The sequence below is a fragment of the Lissotriton helveticus genome, chromosome 6 (genome assembly GCF_964261635.1).
Source record: "Lissotriton helveticus chromosome 6, aLisHel1.1, whole genome shotgun sequence".
Classification (NCBI taxonomy): Eukaryota; Metazoa; Chordata; class Amphibia; order Caudata; family Salamandridae; genus Lissotriton; species Lissotriton helveticus.
The window spans coordinates 1,615,469,837-1,615,489,293 of NC_136067.1; the positions used below are offsets into that span (position 1 = coordinate 1,615,469,837).

Genomic DNA, 19,457 nt, shown 5'->3' on the forward strand with positions numbered 1-19,457 from the left:
TTCAATAAGCCGAATTTCTTGGATTTTCTTCCCATGAAGGTGTTGTACAAAGCTTTTGATGCACATGCCACTGTTGTGTGCATTTTAATGCTCCCAATTTTACAATTTTCTCTATTTTGCATTTGAATACACACTGAAACCTATCTGTTGCCTGCCTGTATGTATTGGTAAATGTGGAAGAAACGGAAAATAGGCCACCTTGGAATCGATTTCTTTGAGGAGAAATCATTACAAGATTTCTATTGTGTAACTTTTTACATCGAGATGCACCAGTCGCCATTTTTAATGTACTGTTCCATCATATTCGATGAACATTTAGGAGCAGGCATAGCGAGTGGAAGTACCAAAAAAGTAGAACCCTGTATCTCTTTGAAGCAGATAGGCACACAGAAATAATAATTTAAACAAGCATTTACAATGCAACGGTTTTGCCTTTGCCAAAGTTAGAGCTATTAGCATTGTAAATGACAAATTGTTTATTTATGTGTTGGTTTTGAAAACAGATAAATAAATGGCATTGTCATTTACAATGTCAATAGCTTAATCTAATAGTCCCTCATACAGAAGATGAAACAAAAATACTCCTGTGGCTGATCCAAGATGTGACTGACAATATTTCAAGCCAATGTCTGAAGGTTCTTGAACCAAAGAAGCCACAAGCAGAAGGAGGCTGAACCAAAGCCATAGGGAGTATGTATAGAATATATGTTCAGCATGAATGATAGAAGTGCCACTACACGTCATGCCCAATTAAAGTGTATTCTGTATGTCAGTAGAACTTAATGGCCATGTACACCCCACTTGCTTTAGAGGAATCCGGACTACCTTTTCTACTGAAGTTACCACACCCATACATCCGCCTTCCTCTTTCACCCATTGGGCTCCCACTGGCAACTACCAGCTACTGATTCAAATCAGGGGGTTTTAAGCACACACAAGAAATCTCGCGTCGACCCAGAGACCTGCACCATCACCTCTGCAGCTCGGCTTGTTCTCACAGAACCTGTGAGCCACAGTCACATACATGAAGCAGGTATCTGCTTGACAGCCAAGGGACACCTTCGGGACACCCCTGGCATGTGCTACGCTCAAGGGAAAACCACCATCGACCAGAGCCGAGCAGGCCTACCAGACACTATTTACTACCGGGCAATGACACGAAGAAAGGCTCAGAAGATGTCCATCTCTACCCCATCTCCACCTAGACCCCTCATGTCATCAACTCCTAGAAGCAATCAGTTACTAGGCGTGACACTCACATGAGTCACTCATTGGGCGTGCTTCTCACGCTTGAGAGCAGTGCTAATCACTAGGGATGGCCCTCACATGAGTGCACCATTACTCTTTTCACACTTGAGCACTGCTCATCACTGGGCAGGATTTGAAACCCTCAAACCTCCCTCACTTTTGTCTGGAGAACTTTGTTCTAGTTTACACCCCCTCACCTCTGGAATCTTCCATGTACATAAACTCGCAGAAGCCACGCGCTCCTTCTTATGAGGAAAAACAAAGCGTATCACTTTCTCTCCCTCAACCATGTAAAATGTACATTATTTACGAAGAGGACTTGCACTTTTTGAGGCCCTGGAGAGCGTAGTCTCGGCTTCCCCAGTTGAGCAAGTTGTGTGATTTGGACCAAACAGATTTACGGCTCTGCACACCAGTTGTCCTGGTAAAACGGGGTGCACTTGGAAACGAGCTACAGCAGTCACATTTATGCATGCTAAAATACTGTCAACATCAGTTGTTTTATTCCGTTCTTTGGTCCATAACATGACTACACTGAGCTGGGCTCCGGTAGATTAACAACTGTCATTTACAGCGGCTCGAAGCAGGAATGCTACACTAAGTTACCATTGCCCTGGGTGCCTGCCTATGTTGCCCAAGTGTACACTCTCTTGTTCCTTACCACTTTCCTCCTCACCCTCCACCTTAGCCAGCCACATTTCACTGACTGGCCTGAGTCACGAAGGAAAAAACACGAACCAAGCACTTTCAAGCCCGGAGAAAATAAAGCCCACCTCGCCCTCTAAACAAAACATGCAAGAGAGAGCGAAGGAAGACCCCCGCAGCCCCCAGCTGCAGACAGTGCTCAAGGGAGAGCACCACGAACGGGGGCCGGTGTCCCCTGCGACCACCAGCTGGGATCCGAGGCCCTGGAGGGTTTCTGCTGCAAGCATGGCTCTCCTCCTGTCACCCACCCGCAGGCAGGCTTTGGGGGCTGTTCTCGGAGGTGAGCAGTTAGCAGTCACGTCTCCTGTGAGACACACAACGTCCACTGCAGACAGACGTCGCTGGGATCCCTGGCACGTCTCCTGTGAGACACACAACACTCTCTTCCTCTGTAGACAGAGGCCCCTGGGATCCCTGGCACGTCTCCTGTGAGACACACAACACTCTCTTCCTCTGTAGACAGAGGCCCCTGGGATCCCTGGCACGTCTCCTGTGAGACACACAACACTCTCTTCCTCTGTAGACAGAGGCCCCTGGGATCCCTGGCACGTCTCCTGTGAGACACACAACACTCCCGCTGGGATCCCTGGCACGTCTCCTGTGAGACACACAACACTCTCTTCCACTGCAGACAGAGGCCGCTGGATCCCACCGCCGGGGGGGCGAGGGATTATCCCAAGGGGCCCTGTCCTCGGTTTGACTTCCCTTCATCCGCGCCGTGTTTGTGTTTCCTTCCCGTGGCCCGGCTGGCCTTCTTTCTCTCTACACTCGGAGCAGACGGTGGGGGTGGCAGCGACGGGCCCCCGGGGCTGACTTTACCACCTATCCTCCGAGGCTCGGGTGTGAGGTCAAATGAGGTGTGTTGTATTCTTACATTTGCATTCCCCACCCGAACAGTGACATCAACCTCGGCAAACTCGCTCATCTCAGCCAACTCCGTGTGTGCACAGAGGGGGGTCTGCCCCGGCCGTCTCTGTGCACCCACTTCCGTTTTGGCCCCGGACCCATGCCGCGCCCCCTCCCACAAAGTGCAAGCTCAAGCCGGGCACCCCTTTTTGCTGCCACACAAGAGGCCCCCTGCCCCTGCTGCCCACTGTGATGCGACGCCGCCTGGCGAGCCTTCTCCACACCGCCAGTGGTCCCCACACCCGGCTCCGCTCCCGGCGTCCTTATTGGCTCTTTAAATCCCTAACATCCATTTTACTCCCGCAGAGGCCAGCCCTGCACCTCCCATTCACTCACACCATCTTCTATCGCAGGACCAAGCCCCGGGCTGTCACCCACGGCTGACCCTGCGCCCCTCACGTCCTCGACTCTTTTATTTAAAGGAGCGCCTCTTTTAATGCAAGGAGATGGGACACTCTCTCCCCCTCGCTTCCCTTCAAGGATGCAGAGCTCCGGATCCCTTGAAAGACAACTTCCAGCACCTTGAAGACGCGGGTCACTCTCGCCACACTGGCACCCCCCACCTCTCAGCGGGTACCCCCGGCACCCTCTTACCTTGGAGATCTGCTTCAGGGCATAGGCAGCGTGGCAGTAGCCGGGTCTCCTCTGCAGGTCCGGGTTGACAGTCGGCAACTGCACATGCACTTCCGAGTGGGAGGGGGGAAGCGGGAGGGGGGCGGGAATGGACCCGAGCCGAGCTCCAGAAACTAATCACTTTCACACGGGGAGGGGGGCGGAACGGACACACGGGGAGGGAACGGCACAGACGACATGAGACGCGGGAGGTGGGCGGGGGGGGGCTCACGGACAGCGGGAGGGGGGAGGGAACGGCAGCACTCACCTCGACTTCCTCCAGCGGCGGTCGGCCGCGTAATGGGAAAAACAAACAAATTAAAAAAAAAATGTAACTCCGCCCACCGCCGCGATGACGACATCGCAGAGGCGGAGAGGGAAAAAATCTCGGGAACGCCCCCGAATCTGGTCCGGGATTGACGGACAGATCCGGCTCCCAATGGCTATCCTCCATTTATGGAGCTAGCCAATGGGAGGAGGGGGCGAGGAGGGGGCGGATACCCGACCCCACAGAGCAAAACATAAGATTTTGCTAGCGCATGCGTACTTCGTACGCATTGCCGAGGCAAAACCTAAAAAAACAGGGAGTGGGATTGGGGTATAATAGGGTGGGCTGCCAGAGCAACAGGAAGAAAAGATGAGCAGGGCAAGTGGAATACGGTGCTAGTCTCACTGAAAAAAAGTCTTGTTAAAAGCAAATTTTAAAAGTGGGCTGAGGGAAGAAGTGGATAAGTGGGGTTGAAAATAGAGAATTAAGAGTGGAGGGCAAGGGTGTGAGGGAGAACTAGTAGATCGGGGGGAGTTCGATTGACATGCATTCCCATGAAGTGCTGAGAAAAAAACCAACAATAAAATAGTTGACCCCACTGGCTGTGCAATATCCGCAAAACCTCCCCAGAAAAGTTCAGTGATGCTACCCGCAACTCCTTACTGTATGTGCACAGGAGTGCTGATGTACGTGCAGGTTTACGTCACCTCTGGAAAGACCTGGGTAGCATTTTCTTTTTCTACTTACCAGTCTAAGATGTAGGACAACACTTGCATCAGTAAATACATTTGTTTTTTTAACTAATTGCGTGAAATGCGCTTTTTGCACATCCACTAATGGCAGCTACTGGGCACTCACAAAACTGTAAAATAAACTACTGCACTACATAAGGGAGTGGGTGGAAAGAAATCAGTAGGGGTTGTGGGGGGCGACGAGGCAGCAAAAACCCCAAATATGCTTTGTCGAGTGCAGGTTGGCCCGGCAATAGTTGGCACCTGCTAGGCCCTTTCAGAGAATATCAACTACTGAAAACTGTAAAGGAACAGTGGACGAGCAAGTTGGAGGGGCTGGTGATGAGGAAACAAAGGGCAGAGTTGAGATATGTGGCGTAGCAGTACAACACGAGAGGGAGCAAGGAAACCAATGCAGTCTCACAGCGTACTTGATGAAGGGGAAAGTACTTCCCAAAAGGTGAGCAGTGGAAGGATGCCAGTCAAACGATCAGAATGATGGTAAAGAGAACGCTCTAAGGAAGTGGCAAACACAACGAAGAGCAAGGCAAGTCAACGAATAAAAAGCAAGCTAAGGAGAGTGCCAAAAAGCCAACCAATGTCGTCCGTGGATGGGCTTTAACCCCAGTAAGTACGATCTTAAAAGAGCCCACTCAGCAAATCAGTGGAATGACGCGACTCATCCAATCAAAAGCATTGTGAAGCAGTGATGCTGCAGGACAGGACAGGACAGGACAAACCCAAAAATAGGGAGGAAAGTCATTGAATAAGTCATAGAGATTTGACAGACACAAAGTTCCCCAAACATGAGCAAGGGACTTGCCCAGAGCCCGCACTTTTTATTTCATTGTACAAATAGGTCTTCTACAGCAAGCAGCTAAAGAAGCCTCTAGTCTACAGCAAGCCACCCGGGCTCTTTTTCCTTTCTTAAGGTTGTTGCATAATCTTTTAGCTTTATGCTCCAGGCCACTCTGAAATGCATTTAAATGTTCCTTGGCCCACAAGCATAAAGCAGCTCTTAGACTTTTGTGCATAACCTCTGGCCATCAAGTTCATTCTCGTTTTCTTTCTGGGTGGGGTTGACAGATAGTAAGAACTTTGATACCTGTTGAGAAATGTGGCTGGCATCGTGCCAGGATGGTTGACTAATTCAGAAGCACTTTTTTATTTTCAAGATTTCGACACCTTTGAGAACACGCTTTTCAAAAGCGAAGCAGCCTCTGTGAAGATGTTAGATAACAGTTGTTAAAATAAAGTAGTTTGGCGCCGGATATGTTGTTGGTAATAGTGAATTTTAAGCTCGACAATCAATGAATCAAAATGGTGTACTCAGGCATTCAAGTTTGCAGGTGTTTAAATTCTTTTGACTGCTATGTATGAACCAAGTGTTTGTCTTTTCAAACTGAACCATCGACCAAGAACATGTGAAATCACAATTAAAAAAAAATATACGTACGCCTGATTAAGAAAGCAGCTTTTTTAATCCGTACCTTTTCGAATGCCATTGTTTTGGCAGAGATTCACTTCGTGGCAGGGAGTGCATACGTATTGACAATGAATGCAACATACCTCATTTAAATAAGTATTCTGTATTCACACGTTGACGTCAGTTGCTCTCATCGGTTCACGTGCTTTGCAGTGCAAACAAGTACTGGCTTGAAAACAGGAAGCAAGCTTGTAAATCAGTTCTGCCTACAAAGTATAGGTTTGCTACTTATAAGGTATAACTTAAAGTTAACATATTTCTACATTGAAAAGCAACAGGCACCTGAAAATCTGAGAAAAAGTGGAGGGCTTTCGCAGTGGCGAATCTCAAGGACGGTGGCTGTGTGAGGGTTATTCTCTTCACTGCCTGTAATTGATGCTGTGGACTGGCTGGATGGATGGGCCAGAGGGGGGGGGGGGTGTTCAGGGTTATTCTAAGCTTTGTAATAGACACAATATTTAAAGAAGGGACTAGAGAAATGAGAGATTATGGAAATCTGAAGGTTAGAAAGATTGCGGTTTAGATTTGGTGCAGAACAGTTTAGAGTAGAGAATTGAGGATTAGTGCAAGGTTGAGGAAAGGGTATTCAAGGCCACGGAAAGAGGCATCTTGATGTTCTATTCAATATTCGTGAATCCAGGCAGTCTAAATAGGACAGTAGGGAAAACTAGGGTTGTTTTGAGCTATACGAGGGAACAGTTTGACCTGGCCAAATGAACCTTACACCAAAGCTTGTCAAGAAAAAGGACATTGATGGCAGTGTTGAAGGGGCTTTCTTTTGGCATATTCATATACGAGCATATTTATAATTCATAAAACAATTTGAGGCCATTTCAGTCTGCTATGGAAAGGTGGTTTCATCTTGTCACAAGGCAGACACTTAAATGTGTCCACTTCTGAGAGCGCCTGGGATCGTCTCATTCCCCAGTAAAGCTGGTGGCCGGCAGAGGGGTCCCAATAGATAACTTTTTAAAAGTAATTGAATCCAAATGCAAGGCCCAGGTTGCTTCCAATTTCCTACCGAAACATTTCTGCTGTATGGGAAACAATACATTTTTAATCTGTTGTTGTGGAAAACAAAGAAGTATGGTTGGATAAGGTTTTTCTCCACCAATACACATAGTACGAAAGCCTTCAATAACACTCCTATGGTGTATACCGTAGTTAAACTCTCAAGATGTGATATTATCAAGTGACCTATTTTCTATTAGAGGACACAATTAGAATAAACAAAGAGCAAGGAAAAAACATCCCTGCCCAACCTGATACCAAAAATATAGGATTATGGATATAACATAACACATATCTTATTTAGCCATTTGTCTCTGCATATAAAACATGGTTTTCTCTTACTTGTGCTGTCAGATCTGACCTTGTTTCACCACCAATGTTACAGTAGATTTCCATCTTTTAATATTTTCTTCCCAACTATTGGTGCACACATGAGCAATTTATTTTCCTTAAACGGAGTACGAAGGCCAATTACATTTTTTTTTCTTGGGGGTCTTGCCTGGTAGGAGCTTTAGTTATGTTCAGGACAGAGAGACGGGCAGACACTCACATACTGTGAGTGACAGACTGGTTCATGCATATGTACATTAAGTTAAAGAGTAGTCCACTTCAAAACCTGGGGTTGTAAGCCAATTACTGCTTTGAACTATGCCTTCTTTTCATATAGATTTTTTTCATTTATTTTTGTGGGTGTTCATTTGTTACTAACGTATGCACACCATTTTTAGACCGTGATAATTTTGCTTTGTTACTTTTACATTTTTAATGTCTATTTTAGATGTTTACCCATTTCACAAAGGCCACCGAGTTTGAATAGGTTTCACAATTTATTATTGTTTTCTCTTTGTCTGTCTAGTCACACTTTGACACACAAATAAAGTTTGACAGGATGTCCTCACACACCTGCCATGTGGCATGCTTCCTCATTGGACAACACCACGCTCTCCTAAACCATGGTTTGATGGAGAGCGGGCCTATACCCTGGAGTCAGGGAAGCACTATGGCCTCTTGGGACAAACATGTCAACAATTTTGTGGGGTTGGGGGTACTTATTCCCCTATAGTCAATGCCCAGTGTTTAATACCAAGTAGTACCCTGCGAAATAAAAGCTATAATGGCTAACCACATTGGTTTTTGATTTGTATTATGTATCCTCGATTAGAAAAAAGCCTCTCTGACTCCAGGGTGTAGGCCCGCTCCCCATCAAACCATGGTTTTGGAGAGCTTGGGGTTGTCCGGTGATGGAGCATGACACTTAACAGGTGTGTGGGGACAGTCCTTCAAACTTTATTTGTGTGTCAAAGAGTGCCCAGATGGATAAGAGATAACAGTAAAAACAATTGTGAAACCTAGTTAAACTCAGCTGGCCGTTTTTGTGAAGTAGAAGTAGGGTTGCATTGGAGGTTGGCTCACCCTTGAGGCCCTAAGCCTCTAGTTGCGTACCTTGGAGAGTGTCCATTGGTTTTGTGGTTTAGTATTTTAGATGTTTGCCAAAAAAGCAAAATAAATCTGCAGGTTGGCTAAAGCCGGACTTATAGGCTTTGCCAATGTTTGAAATATGAAGCTGTGTTTGATGAGGAATTTTCCCACATTCTTTGACAGTGTCAACTGAAAAGCTTCACTCCAGAAATTGGTTACCCTCTATGATTTCAATAACAAATGACACAAGTGTAGTAGCTTTGCTTAATTCATGAGACTAGCAGCAGTCATCTTAAGTTAGCCACAAGTTAACCGTCTTAAAAGGTGTTAGATGAAGCCTGTAAACTACTTTCTGTTGCATGATTTCTTCATCTGTGATTGAGTAAATAGAACTCCGTGTGCAAAGGGCAGTGTAGAAAAAAGTGGCAGGCTGGAACAGAGGGTAATCTTACTTAATGGGGGCCATTCTAGCTTGTGAGAGACCAGACCTGGTCATTTGGTAAGCAGGGATCAGTTGCACCTTTGGCATAGTGGCTACTGAGTGTGTAGAGGACCACCTCATTCAAAGAATAGCATTACTGGCCTTTGTGTGTAGAACAAACACTGTTCTGCCCCACTGCCTAGCAGCAGTATACCATAATCATCCACAGCCTGTTATCTGTGGACAGCCTTTGCCATCCCATACCTTCGCTAGACCCCAGATTCAACTGTCTGGAACCCAGGAGCTCTTAGCCTCAAATATGAAACAAAAATACAAAATGTAAAAAGTAGTCTAAAGATGGGTGTAAGAACTGGGTTTGGTTTAAAAAATACTTTTCTTACCGGCAGAAATTAAAACCTATTGATAATCAAAAGTACATTTTTTTGTCTTGATTTGTTGTGTGATGGTAGTTGGGAGGTGCGTTTCAATTCTTGCTCAGCAAGTTTGCATATAATTCCAAACAAAAAGTTGTTATCTCTGTCCCTTAGTTACTGTAAATAGAGAGCATTTAGAAAGTGCCTTCGGGCGACGTGTGGCTCAATTCAAGAAATGATAATACCATCGTTTGTTGAGTTTAAAAGTCTAGTGTTAACTCTTTATAGACAAAGGTGTGTAACATGACATTGTTTTTGTTTTGTTTTAGTGACAGCTATATTGTGCGTGTCAAAGCCGTGGTTATGACCCGAGATGACTCCAGTGGGGGATGGTTGCCACAGGAAGGAGGCGGCCTTAGTCGAGTTGGTGTCAAAGTCATGTTCACGGAGGGCTGCGGAAGAAGTGCCTTTGTCATCTATGGTGTACGACTAAAGGACAAACTGGTAATGCAGAATGCATCTGTTCACATGTTAATAAGATTGACAAAACCCTTCACAACCTATATATATATATTTGTATATAGTGAACTTCTGGGTTTTTCTTTTTGCTTACATGGCAGTTGAATGGGCAACAAGCGATTTGCTTACTATTATGCCTCTTCTGGGTTCCAAATATTACATTTTGATATTTGTGTTTCAAAGGGGGTATTTTATTTTGCTTTGCTAATTTATTTTGTACACGCATAGTGTTATTTGATTTTGGATGGGAAATATGCATGGTCTGAAGCGCTAGGGTCTGGAAAACACCTAAAGAAAACATCATTAACATGAATTAGGACTGTATTTGAATATTTTGCAGTTCTCAACTTTTATTGCCATTAATTTGTGTTCTTACATTGTTTTTGAGGATCAAACTTACTATTTTAAGGTGTTTTAAGTTGAACTTCTTTCATTATACATTACATTTTCTTTGTTTAGTGGCACTAAATGTTGCTTCTTGTTCCCTACTTGTGTCTTTGCCCAGTGTATATCCCTATACATTTTAGACACATTTCCATACATCGTTTACATAAGTATAACAGATCTGTCTAGTAGTTATCTACATCCGGTGTTCAATCATCTACTGGTGTTCTCGGCACTTCTCTTTTTTGTAACAATTTAAACGTGAAATCCTTAACACTTGGAAAATATTTTTCGTGTATCACCTCTAGATTTAATCACTTTTTTGATCGTACCTGTGTTGTCTTGTGCATTCCACAATTTATTTTATGTATTTGCTATTGTTTTTACCGGTAAGGGGACTTTGTGCCGTGTTTATTTTTAAGACGGACATTTCAGTGTCTAATTAAGCAGAGCTGCAGTTGGAGGTAGCGCAATGATCGTGGACATTTTGGGGCGTGAACCTGGGACCCACCCCCATTAAAAAAAGAACATGAAAAAGATCATCACCGGGCAAACACCTCAATTGATAGTGTGTTGGTGTTTGCCCTTTGGCGAAATATTCGCAAGTCATCTTCACTTCTTGTTTGGTGTCAGTAGTTGTTTAATGGTTATTTTGCTGTGATTGAGAATTGTATCTGATGTCACCAGATTTGGTGGTATCTAATGGAATGTGTAGAGCATAAATCTGGTTTGGAAAACTTATTTTCAGTGCTAAAGAAATTGAAAATGCATAAGGTCCAAGTGACTATTTAAGGATATGAAATACATTCTCTGGACTTCTTCATATTGAATGTTTCCAGTACTTGCAACAGTAAAAAAAAAAAACTTTATTTTTTTATCAATCTTCAAAATTAAAAAGTAAACTACAATTTCAGATAATAATTGTCAAGCTAGAAGGACGTTTTGTATTGATTACCTTGTTCATGAGAGGTTTCACTTATTTGTTGGGGAAGATGTGTAGTTCAAATGATTTTAAAGAAAATTTACTCTGTTAAAAATGTAATTACTTGGAGTTTTGTGAATGTTGCATTTAGTCGTTTTGAGAACATAGTGCCGCTAGAGTGACAGTTTTTATTGGGTTGGGTTATGATGGGTAGTATAGATGGAGAGATGTCTGTTGGGTAGATTGACAATAGAAATTACTTTGCTGAGTTAATATTGTGAAATGTAAAACTTTGCATAGCAGAGGTCCTCTGTAGTTTCAGTGCTGTTCCCAAAGATGCAGATGAACACAACTGGCCACAGACCTCTGACGGCAGCGAGTGATATCTAAATAGACAGTATATTCCGAAGGGGTGAGTGTGGTAGGAAAATTAAATCAGCACATAATGGTGCTATGTTTCTAGCACTGGAACCAATGTTAGGCCAGTCTTGTACTTTCAGTTACAAAAAACAATATAAATGTACAAATGTTTAGAAGAAACATGGCAAAAAATGCAATATATGTGGAATCCGGCAAGTGTTACAGCCTGATTTTTGTGACTGATTGATTCTTTCCGATACTCAGCAAATTTAATTGGTTAGTCAACAATGACTGTTTACTGATTCCCAGCTGTGGCAACCAGTATCTTAAGTACAGTTTGCTTCCAAGTGGTAAATAGTTGCATTGCAACATTTATATAGCGCTTGTATTATATGGCCGTGTGTTGGGCGCAGAAGCACTTGCCTACATGGGCAGTAAGCTGCACTTGATGAAAAACAGCGAGACTCCCAAGACTTTCGATGCTGCTTGGTGCAAACCACCTCTAATTCACCCTAAGATTAGCGATCAAAATAACGAGGCAGGCGCTGGAAATTGGAAGGCGAAGAACAGCTTTATTTCTCCAGAGGAGAACACATCACATCAGACACCGGGGCTATCGTCAGGAGGTGCTCTAACTGCATCTCTGTGGCATGGCCTTTTATATGCTTTTTCGTCCGTTTATTACATGGTCAAACATTCCTGGCATCAGTTTATTGCATAGTCAAACATCCTTGGAATCCCCGCCTCAAGCTAGTTCCCACACAAACCCAGCAGCAATCTTCCCTCCACCCAGATCTAACCGATGATCGCTATCTCGCAGCTGGACATTCCGACAGGATCTAAAACATGTGGCATCGGTCAAATCTAAGGGGTCGTGTCACTGATTAAATTCCGGCCCCTTTGTTGGTGAAGCAAGTTCTGTCGTATGTGGGTAATAAACTATGTCCACAGGGGTCGGTTAGTGCCTGGGACCGGATTGAGTGGCCAGGTGCAGGGAGGAGGTTATCAAAGGGGGCTTGCCCCTGCATGGAGGATGAAAGGATGAGCGGGTTGGGTGCGGGAAGTGACTCCGGGGCATTGTCATGTTGACAAGGTTTTACGACCCTGGTACATGTGTTCAGGCTTAGTCAGAGCGCAGGGGATGATAGCGAGGTCGGGGTGACTCACAGGTGACCAGCAGAGCATGAAATGGCCGCGATGCCTAAAATGGTTGCCGCTTACGCGCTCGCAGATGCCTTCGCTAAGCAAGATGGCGCCGGCAATGTTCATATTTGTCATTTTATTTTCTACACACTGATTTGGGTATGTGGTTGGGAGGATGTTATTTTTGTTTTGACCCTATAGGGGGACTGCTTCTATGTCATGCGCAACGACAACTTAGGTGCGGTAATCGTGTTACGGGGCACAGTTCTTAACTGTGTGATGAGTGAAGAAATATGAGAGATAGGTCCAGACTTCATGGGTTTAAGTAAGCTGACAGCTTTGGGCAGCTCTGCAGGTCCTTTATGGGTATTTCTTAGCTTCATAGTCCACTTATCTGGTTACTGCACTAGGTTGTCCATTCTGAGAGATCTTATTTAATGTTTATGGTCCTGAGTAGGCACGGGTTGGATAGAGACAGGGATCAAATAACTGATAGAATGGGGCTTGTTACTATCATCCCATATCTCATTGCCACTGTGAGATGTCAAAAGTGGTCATCGCATGTCTAGCTGGGACCCGCAATGGTAGACCGAATGAAAGTCCTCCATTGGCCAGCAGCTTGTGGCAGGTCTCTTCAGTTATTTCCTGCTATTGCAGATGGTGATGGGTGGTTTAATGCCGTGGACTGGTACAGTAATGTCACTTCGGCTAGTGTGCCTTCTCTACTGGGTAATGGACATGACCCATAGTAGTTTTTGTCTTATGCGAGTGTGTCAAGCTGTATAAGAAAAATATGCAGTCTGTATGAACTAAAATCCACTGCCCAACCACTGAGTGTTATGGAAGTTTGAGGCAGGAGGGTTAGATATTGCATTGTAACTGCATTTATATAGTGCTTATTACCCCATTAGAGGTATTATAGCACTCTACTGTGGGCAGCACGCTGCTCCAGAACCTAGGATTAGTATTCTTTGGTTATTGGGATTATTCTTGTGCTCTTAAGCAAACCAAGCCATGCATTTACTTCAGTTTATATATGGTAGATTAAGTTAATAGCAGTTAGAGGTGATTGTTAGTGGAAGAAGAGGAATTAATGCATTTGAATGAGGTATTAATAGATGAGCTACAGTAGATTGGGTATTAGGTTACAGGGGTATGACATTTAAAGGAGAAGTTGTGATCATTGAAATTGAGGCGTAGGCACTTTGCAGGGATGCAATAATGGGAATTAGGTAAAAATATGCATGTGATTTTAGAGTAGGCTGTGCTCAGAAAGAAGAGGCATGCAGATGATAGAAATGAATGAGAGAGCCATGCAAAAGAAAAAGGAGATTTAAGAATTGTTAAGTTTTAATCATTCAGTTTTCATGCAGAGGCTTTTAGGAATATTGTGGGTGCAAACACATAGGAAGAAATGACATTATTTGCTAGTGTCGCAATTTCGTTGTAGGCCATGAGAACACCAGTGCACACATGTGACCATCACCCATGGGTAAATAGAAGTATAGTTTCCTGTTCCCATAATATTAGACGGGAAAAAGAACACAAAAAAGCAATGTTGTACTTACATTTTTTGCACTGGAAATGTGCCTCCCAATTTCTTTCTGATGATCTAGGGTGGGATGAAGAACACCTTAAGGTGGCAGATGTAACACTTGACTGCTAGCAGACTAAAATATATTTTGAACATCTAGCTGAAGAAATATAACCTTTCCTCAAATTCTTGTTTGTCCTTGCTGTCCAAAGGGAATTCCTTAAGACTTCCTGGTTAATGACAGGGTTACTCCTAGTCTGGGAATAGGAACAATGATCAATATAGAAGCTTAAAGCAGCGGAAATGCGTGAGTCGTATTCCATGAAAAAATGATTTACTTAATATAAATAAAATGAGTCTAGTCATTAATGCTCCCTGAATCAAACAGTATAGTTACAGGATAACTGCAAAAACGTTTAGGGAATTGGGAAGCAGGACAGAGAAGTGTATTGTGAACAGGATCAAGCAAATGTATAACTCTAGAGCAAATGTTGGTATCTATGACCATATGAGGAAGTGATAGTGTTGAGTAAGGTGTAACTGGGATCATTGTTGAGTGCCAAAAGGTACTATAATTGGAGAATATGTTTCAAATGTGTCACTTGAGTTCAGTATGAGAAATATTTGGTTGATCAGCAAATGATCTTAAAAACAGCTGGGACCTTATGGGAAGTGCCTTGGAGACACAGCTGCCCGGAGGTCAGCACATTAATTGTAATAGAGTGCGCTGTCCACCTTATTACCCAGTTAAAGGTGCACCACATGCAGACCCGGATGCTTATACGATTCTGTACTTTAAGCAAGAAAGCCTTCTTTAGGTTTCGCCCTGGCCGTAGCACTGCGAAGCAGTGCTCCGCCCAGGGCGAAATCTAATGTTATCTCAGTAGTGGGGACTTGAAACCGCCCCTTCTTCCATTGGCTAGCTCCATAAACGGAGGCTAGCCATTGGAAGACATGGTTGTCCATCACTCTTTCCCCGTCAGAACGCGAATCGTGGGCGTTTCTGACTCTTTTTTTAAGTCCCGCCCCTTGTTGCCGTGTGTCCCGGGCCGCGCTGTGATTGGCTGCCGGCCCAGGACACCCCCGTGACGTCATTCCCCGGGCCGCGCTGTGATTGGCTGCCGGCCCGGGACACCCCCATGACGTCATTTCCCGGGCCGCGCTGTGATTGGCTGTCGGTCCGGGACCTGACTTTTTTTAATCATAAGGCCACTCGCCTTCTTTCCATAGCACATGCAGCACTTGCAAAATACACCCAACACATAAAGGAATTTAAAAGGTTTGCAGGAAAATATGGACTCCTCCGTTTTCACAATGGTCAAAGGATGAGTTGGTTTTTCAATAGTACATTGACAAAAGGCCTGAACGTCTTAAACACTGACCACACGTGGTGTGCTGTAATGTGTGTTGAGACATCCGGGGCACGCATCCTTAAACAAACAGTGAAAAACTCCTAAATGGGGAAAAGATGTAGCCTCACGGCTAGAGCTGCCGACTTTTGGATCTCGGGAACCGGGATCGAACCCTGGCATCGGCACAGCATCCTGTGATTTTGTGCAGATCACTTAATCTTCCCCTCGAAGCGGCACGTGCAAGACACTTGCATTAATAACCTCCAGGAACCGTGTAGATTTGAAAAATGTTGCAGTAGCCTTAATCCTGTGCCTGAGAATCTTTTAAGCTTGCAGTAAATGTTTGTATGTGACTTCCGGATTTCTCGTGTGGCTGACTTTGGCAGTGTAAAATTGTTGTGTGCATTGTGAGAATAACTGGACCTCTGCTGACACTGAGCACATGTGCATTGAATTGGGAGTCCACTGTAGCGCTTGGCACCAGCTCCTACAACAACATTGTTATTACATCTGCCTTTGCATGGCTGAAAGAAATAATGACAGCCTGCAGCCAGTGACATTTCACTTTGGTGCACAGCCACCCTGGTGCCGGTACAGGTAGGGACTTTTATTTTTATTGCGCAGGTGGATGAGGTACGAACTTCCACTGAGCACTGAGGTCACCGTTGGTCAGAGTTAACGCCTGAGGCGGTATGAGGTACGGGTTGGCTGCAGTCGTCGTCAAAATGTGTATTCAATGTTATGTGCTGCTTTATGTAGGCATTCCTTTCTCACATGGTTGTACCCAACCCCCTTTAGTTCTGATTTTGTCACATTCATTTCTTGTCACGCATACCAGCTTGTTTTGGCTTCCAACACCCTAACAAAACTATAGCCTTATTCTGCTGACTTCCACCTTGCACTATTGAGTTCCTCACGCTGTACACCGGCTGACTGTGCCTGCTAACTGTCGGTGCTGGTAACATAAAGCCCTCACTGACCCATCAACTCTAGCTCACTCCACTACCCCCGAAAATTACCTACGTAAAACCGATGTGTATATACTAGGGGGCTTATTTACAAGAGTCTTACGCAGCAGGTAGGTCACTTTAACATGGAAAAAAGTGTCGTACATTCGGCGCAGGGGGCTTTTAAACAAGCCCCTGGGTGTTTAATATTACATTTTATGTTAATCCACTTGTATGTTTATGCATGACAGTGTCTTCATTTATGCCTGTGGGGAATACATAAACTGCATGTCCCAGTGTATAGTAATTGTATAGCTATTCAATCCCTGGTGGCACAACACCCAGGAAAATATATTGCATTGTTAAACACTTTTAAGGTCCCAATGGCAACGCACTGCACAACAATTAGGTAAAAGACTGTCATTTACACCGCTAATAGCTCCAACTCTTGCAAATGCGAAACCTATTGCATTGCAAATGCTTGTTTAAACTCTTCCTCTTCAAGTAAAACGGAAAGCTTAAAACGCTAACTTATGAGGTTTTACTGAACATTTCAATACTTCATGTCCCTTAAGATAAATCTTGCTCATATAGTGTTCTGAGTACATATCCTAAATAGTTTTGTGGAATCACCGTAGATAAGGCATAACTTGTCAACCTTTTACTTTTCACCCTGGCCCTCCATTTAACTAAACTGACCATGATATTTGCGTCATTAAAATTCACAGTTAAATTTAAGGTGCACAGTCAGTTAACACAAAAATGATGGTATTTCTTTGAGTGAAATCTGACAGTGCCAATTAGTTCCCTATAAATGTTAAAATGTAAAGTGTGGCATTTGGTTTTACTCAGTTTAATTAACAAGACAAATGTTAATCCTAATGCAGCAGTCCAGCTAAACCACTTCCTTCCAACCCTAAGATCTAAAGTGGTGCACAACTTCATAGTGCTAAAGCCATTCCCAAACTAGACCCTCTGTGTCTTCTGGCAGGCTTACAGAAGGAAAATCGATTCTTTTGGCAGGCTCACAGAAGGAAACTTTATTGGAGCACACAAGTGAAGATTGTTGGGAGTGGCATGTGTTTAATAATGGCTGCAATGAATTTACACCATGTTGACAATTAAAGTAGCACAAGATATTTGAAGTTGTCTTTAATGAGCGCTTCCACGTGGGTTCTGCATTTCCATTGGCTATTTAATTAAATTTCTGGTACTTACATGGGCCTAGCCTTTTTTTATGGTTGGCAGTCAGTCAACCCGTGGCTAGGCAACATATACTGGCTCCTGATATTCGGATTCCCTGAACAAGCTTCCCATACTGAAGAGCCTGAGTAAATACACCTATATATAATGCAATATAGCAGTAACATTCTTTTGGTTATCCTAGAAGACTCCAGGGTCTCGTTATCCTAAATAATATTGACGTCATGATGCAGCTTAGTATGGGCTCCAAACTGGAGACGAATTTGCGTCAGCCGATATGTTGACACGCAGGCATCTATAATGCCCCAAGTTATCTCTGCTTTTCAGAAAAAAAGGCTGCTTCCGTGCTTGACCAATTCAAGGACAGTTGCACCAAGCATTGATCTCTGGAGCTGGTCAACCTTACCTCGACCCCTTAGGTAATCTTGAAAGTGATGGTGGTGGTTGCATCCCGTCTTAGTGTCGAGAGTATAGGTTTTCCTGTACCTCAGTGACTGGCTGCTGAAGGTGGGCTTGCCGCAGTTAGCTGTGGCCTCCCCCCCCGCTGGCTCTGCAGTGAACCTTCATATCTCACTGGGCCTAGCTTCAGGGCTGCCTCCCAACTCCATTCAGACCTCAAAGAAGACCTTGGAGGATCTGCAGCTTGTCACTCCTAAGTCCACACCCAGAGTTCACAGTGGTGGCAAACATCACTGCTCAATTGGGGGGTGGGGAGGGGGTGGCATCTTAGAGAGGTATCTGGTCTCCAGTGGAGAATGGCTCCATATCAATTTTCTGGAGTTTTGAGCAATCCATCTGGTCATAAATGCTTTCCTACCATCTATCAGTACATCATAGGAGGTTGGTACAGGTCCTCACAGACAACATGATTGCCATATGGCATTGCAGCACGCCAGGCGGAGTGAGGTCCCGGATTTTGTGTCAGGTGCCACTGCACCTCTGTGTGGGTGGCCGAGCAGAATATATTCCTGGCTGCCATTCACCTGGCGGTGTCCCTAAATGCTACAGTGGCAAACTGGGCAGGTATTGGGTTATGACTGGTGTCTTCATCCCTACTTTTTAGGTTTGCACATGGCATTTTAAATCTTTAGGTACACCCTGGCAAGATCCCTTTGCCACCACAGAGGAAACCGTTTCAGCAGTTCTGCATGTTGGTTTTCTCCTAGGAACTCATCAGGAAAAACATTCCATCTGGAATTCCTCCAGTGCCTCTTCTGCCTGGTTCTGCATTTGAGCCTCAACAAAAGCACCTCCATGTGAACATATTGAGCAGCTGTATGTGTTGGAGTTGCTGACTGAAGTGGTTGATGTCTTCTTTGCGGCAGGATTCTCCTCCATGAACTCAGCTTATGTTTGGACAAATTTGTAGCTTGGTTTGGTGCTCGTAATACTGACCCCCTTACAAGCTAAACTTTTGTGATTTGCTCTTTTCTTAGCATAGCAAGGCCATTAAGTGGGCATGGTGACAGTTTTTTTTGTCCTTTCTGTGTTTACCTGACCGACCATCTTTAAGTCACCTGCTGTGATACATTTTTTTAAAAGGTATGACTCGTGTGTTTCCCTTCAAATATTTGCTTTGCCTCAGTGGGACCTGAACTTGGTTGTGACATTTCTCATGAACACACCCTTTGAGCCTATGCACGGCTATTCCTTCTGGTTTTTGACACTATAAACAATCTTCCTCAATGCCATTAAATCTGCTTGTGGGTGAGTGAACTACAGGTGCTTTCGATGCACTCGCCTCCCACATAATTCTTTTTGGGCAACTTGGGTCCTGAGGTCCCAAGCAGCCTTCCTGACAAAAGTTGTGATAATCTTCCAGGTTGTCCAGTTGATCACTGCCAGCATCTTTTGCCTTGCCTCAGCTATTGAAGCGTAATCGAAATTCCATCATCTTGACCTGAAGAGGGTG

General features: G+C 44.4%; 1 protein-coding gene across 3 annotated transcripts in view; it reads left to right on the forward strand.

Annotated features, from left to right (window-relative positions):
- The window catches only part of SPRED2 (sprouty related EVH1 domain containing 2), a 516,049-nt gene that overhangs the window by 115,914 nt on the left and 380,678 nt on the right, over window positions 1-19,457 (forward strand). For all 3 annotated transcript variants that reach the window (XM_078649408.1, XM_078649407.1, XM_078649406.1), the window contains exon 2: window positions 9,511-9,685. In XM_078649408.1, the coding sequence (XP_078505534.1) occupies window positions 9,511-9,685 (175 nt within the window). The remainder of the gene's footprint in view (window positions 1-9,510; window positions 9,686-19,457) is intronic.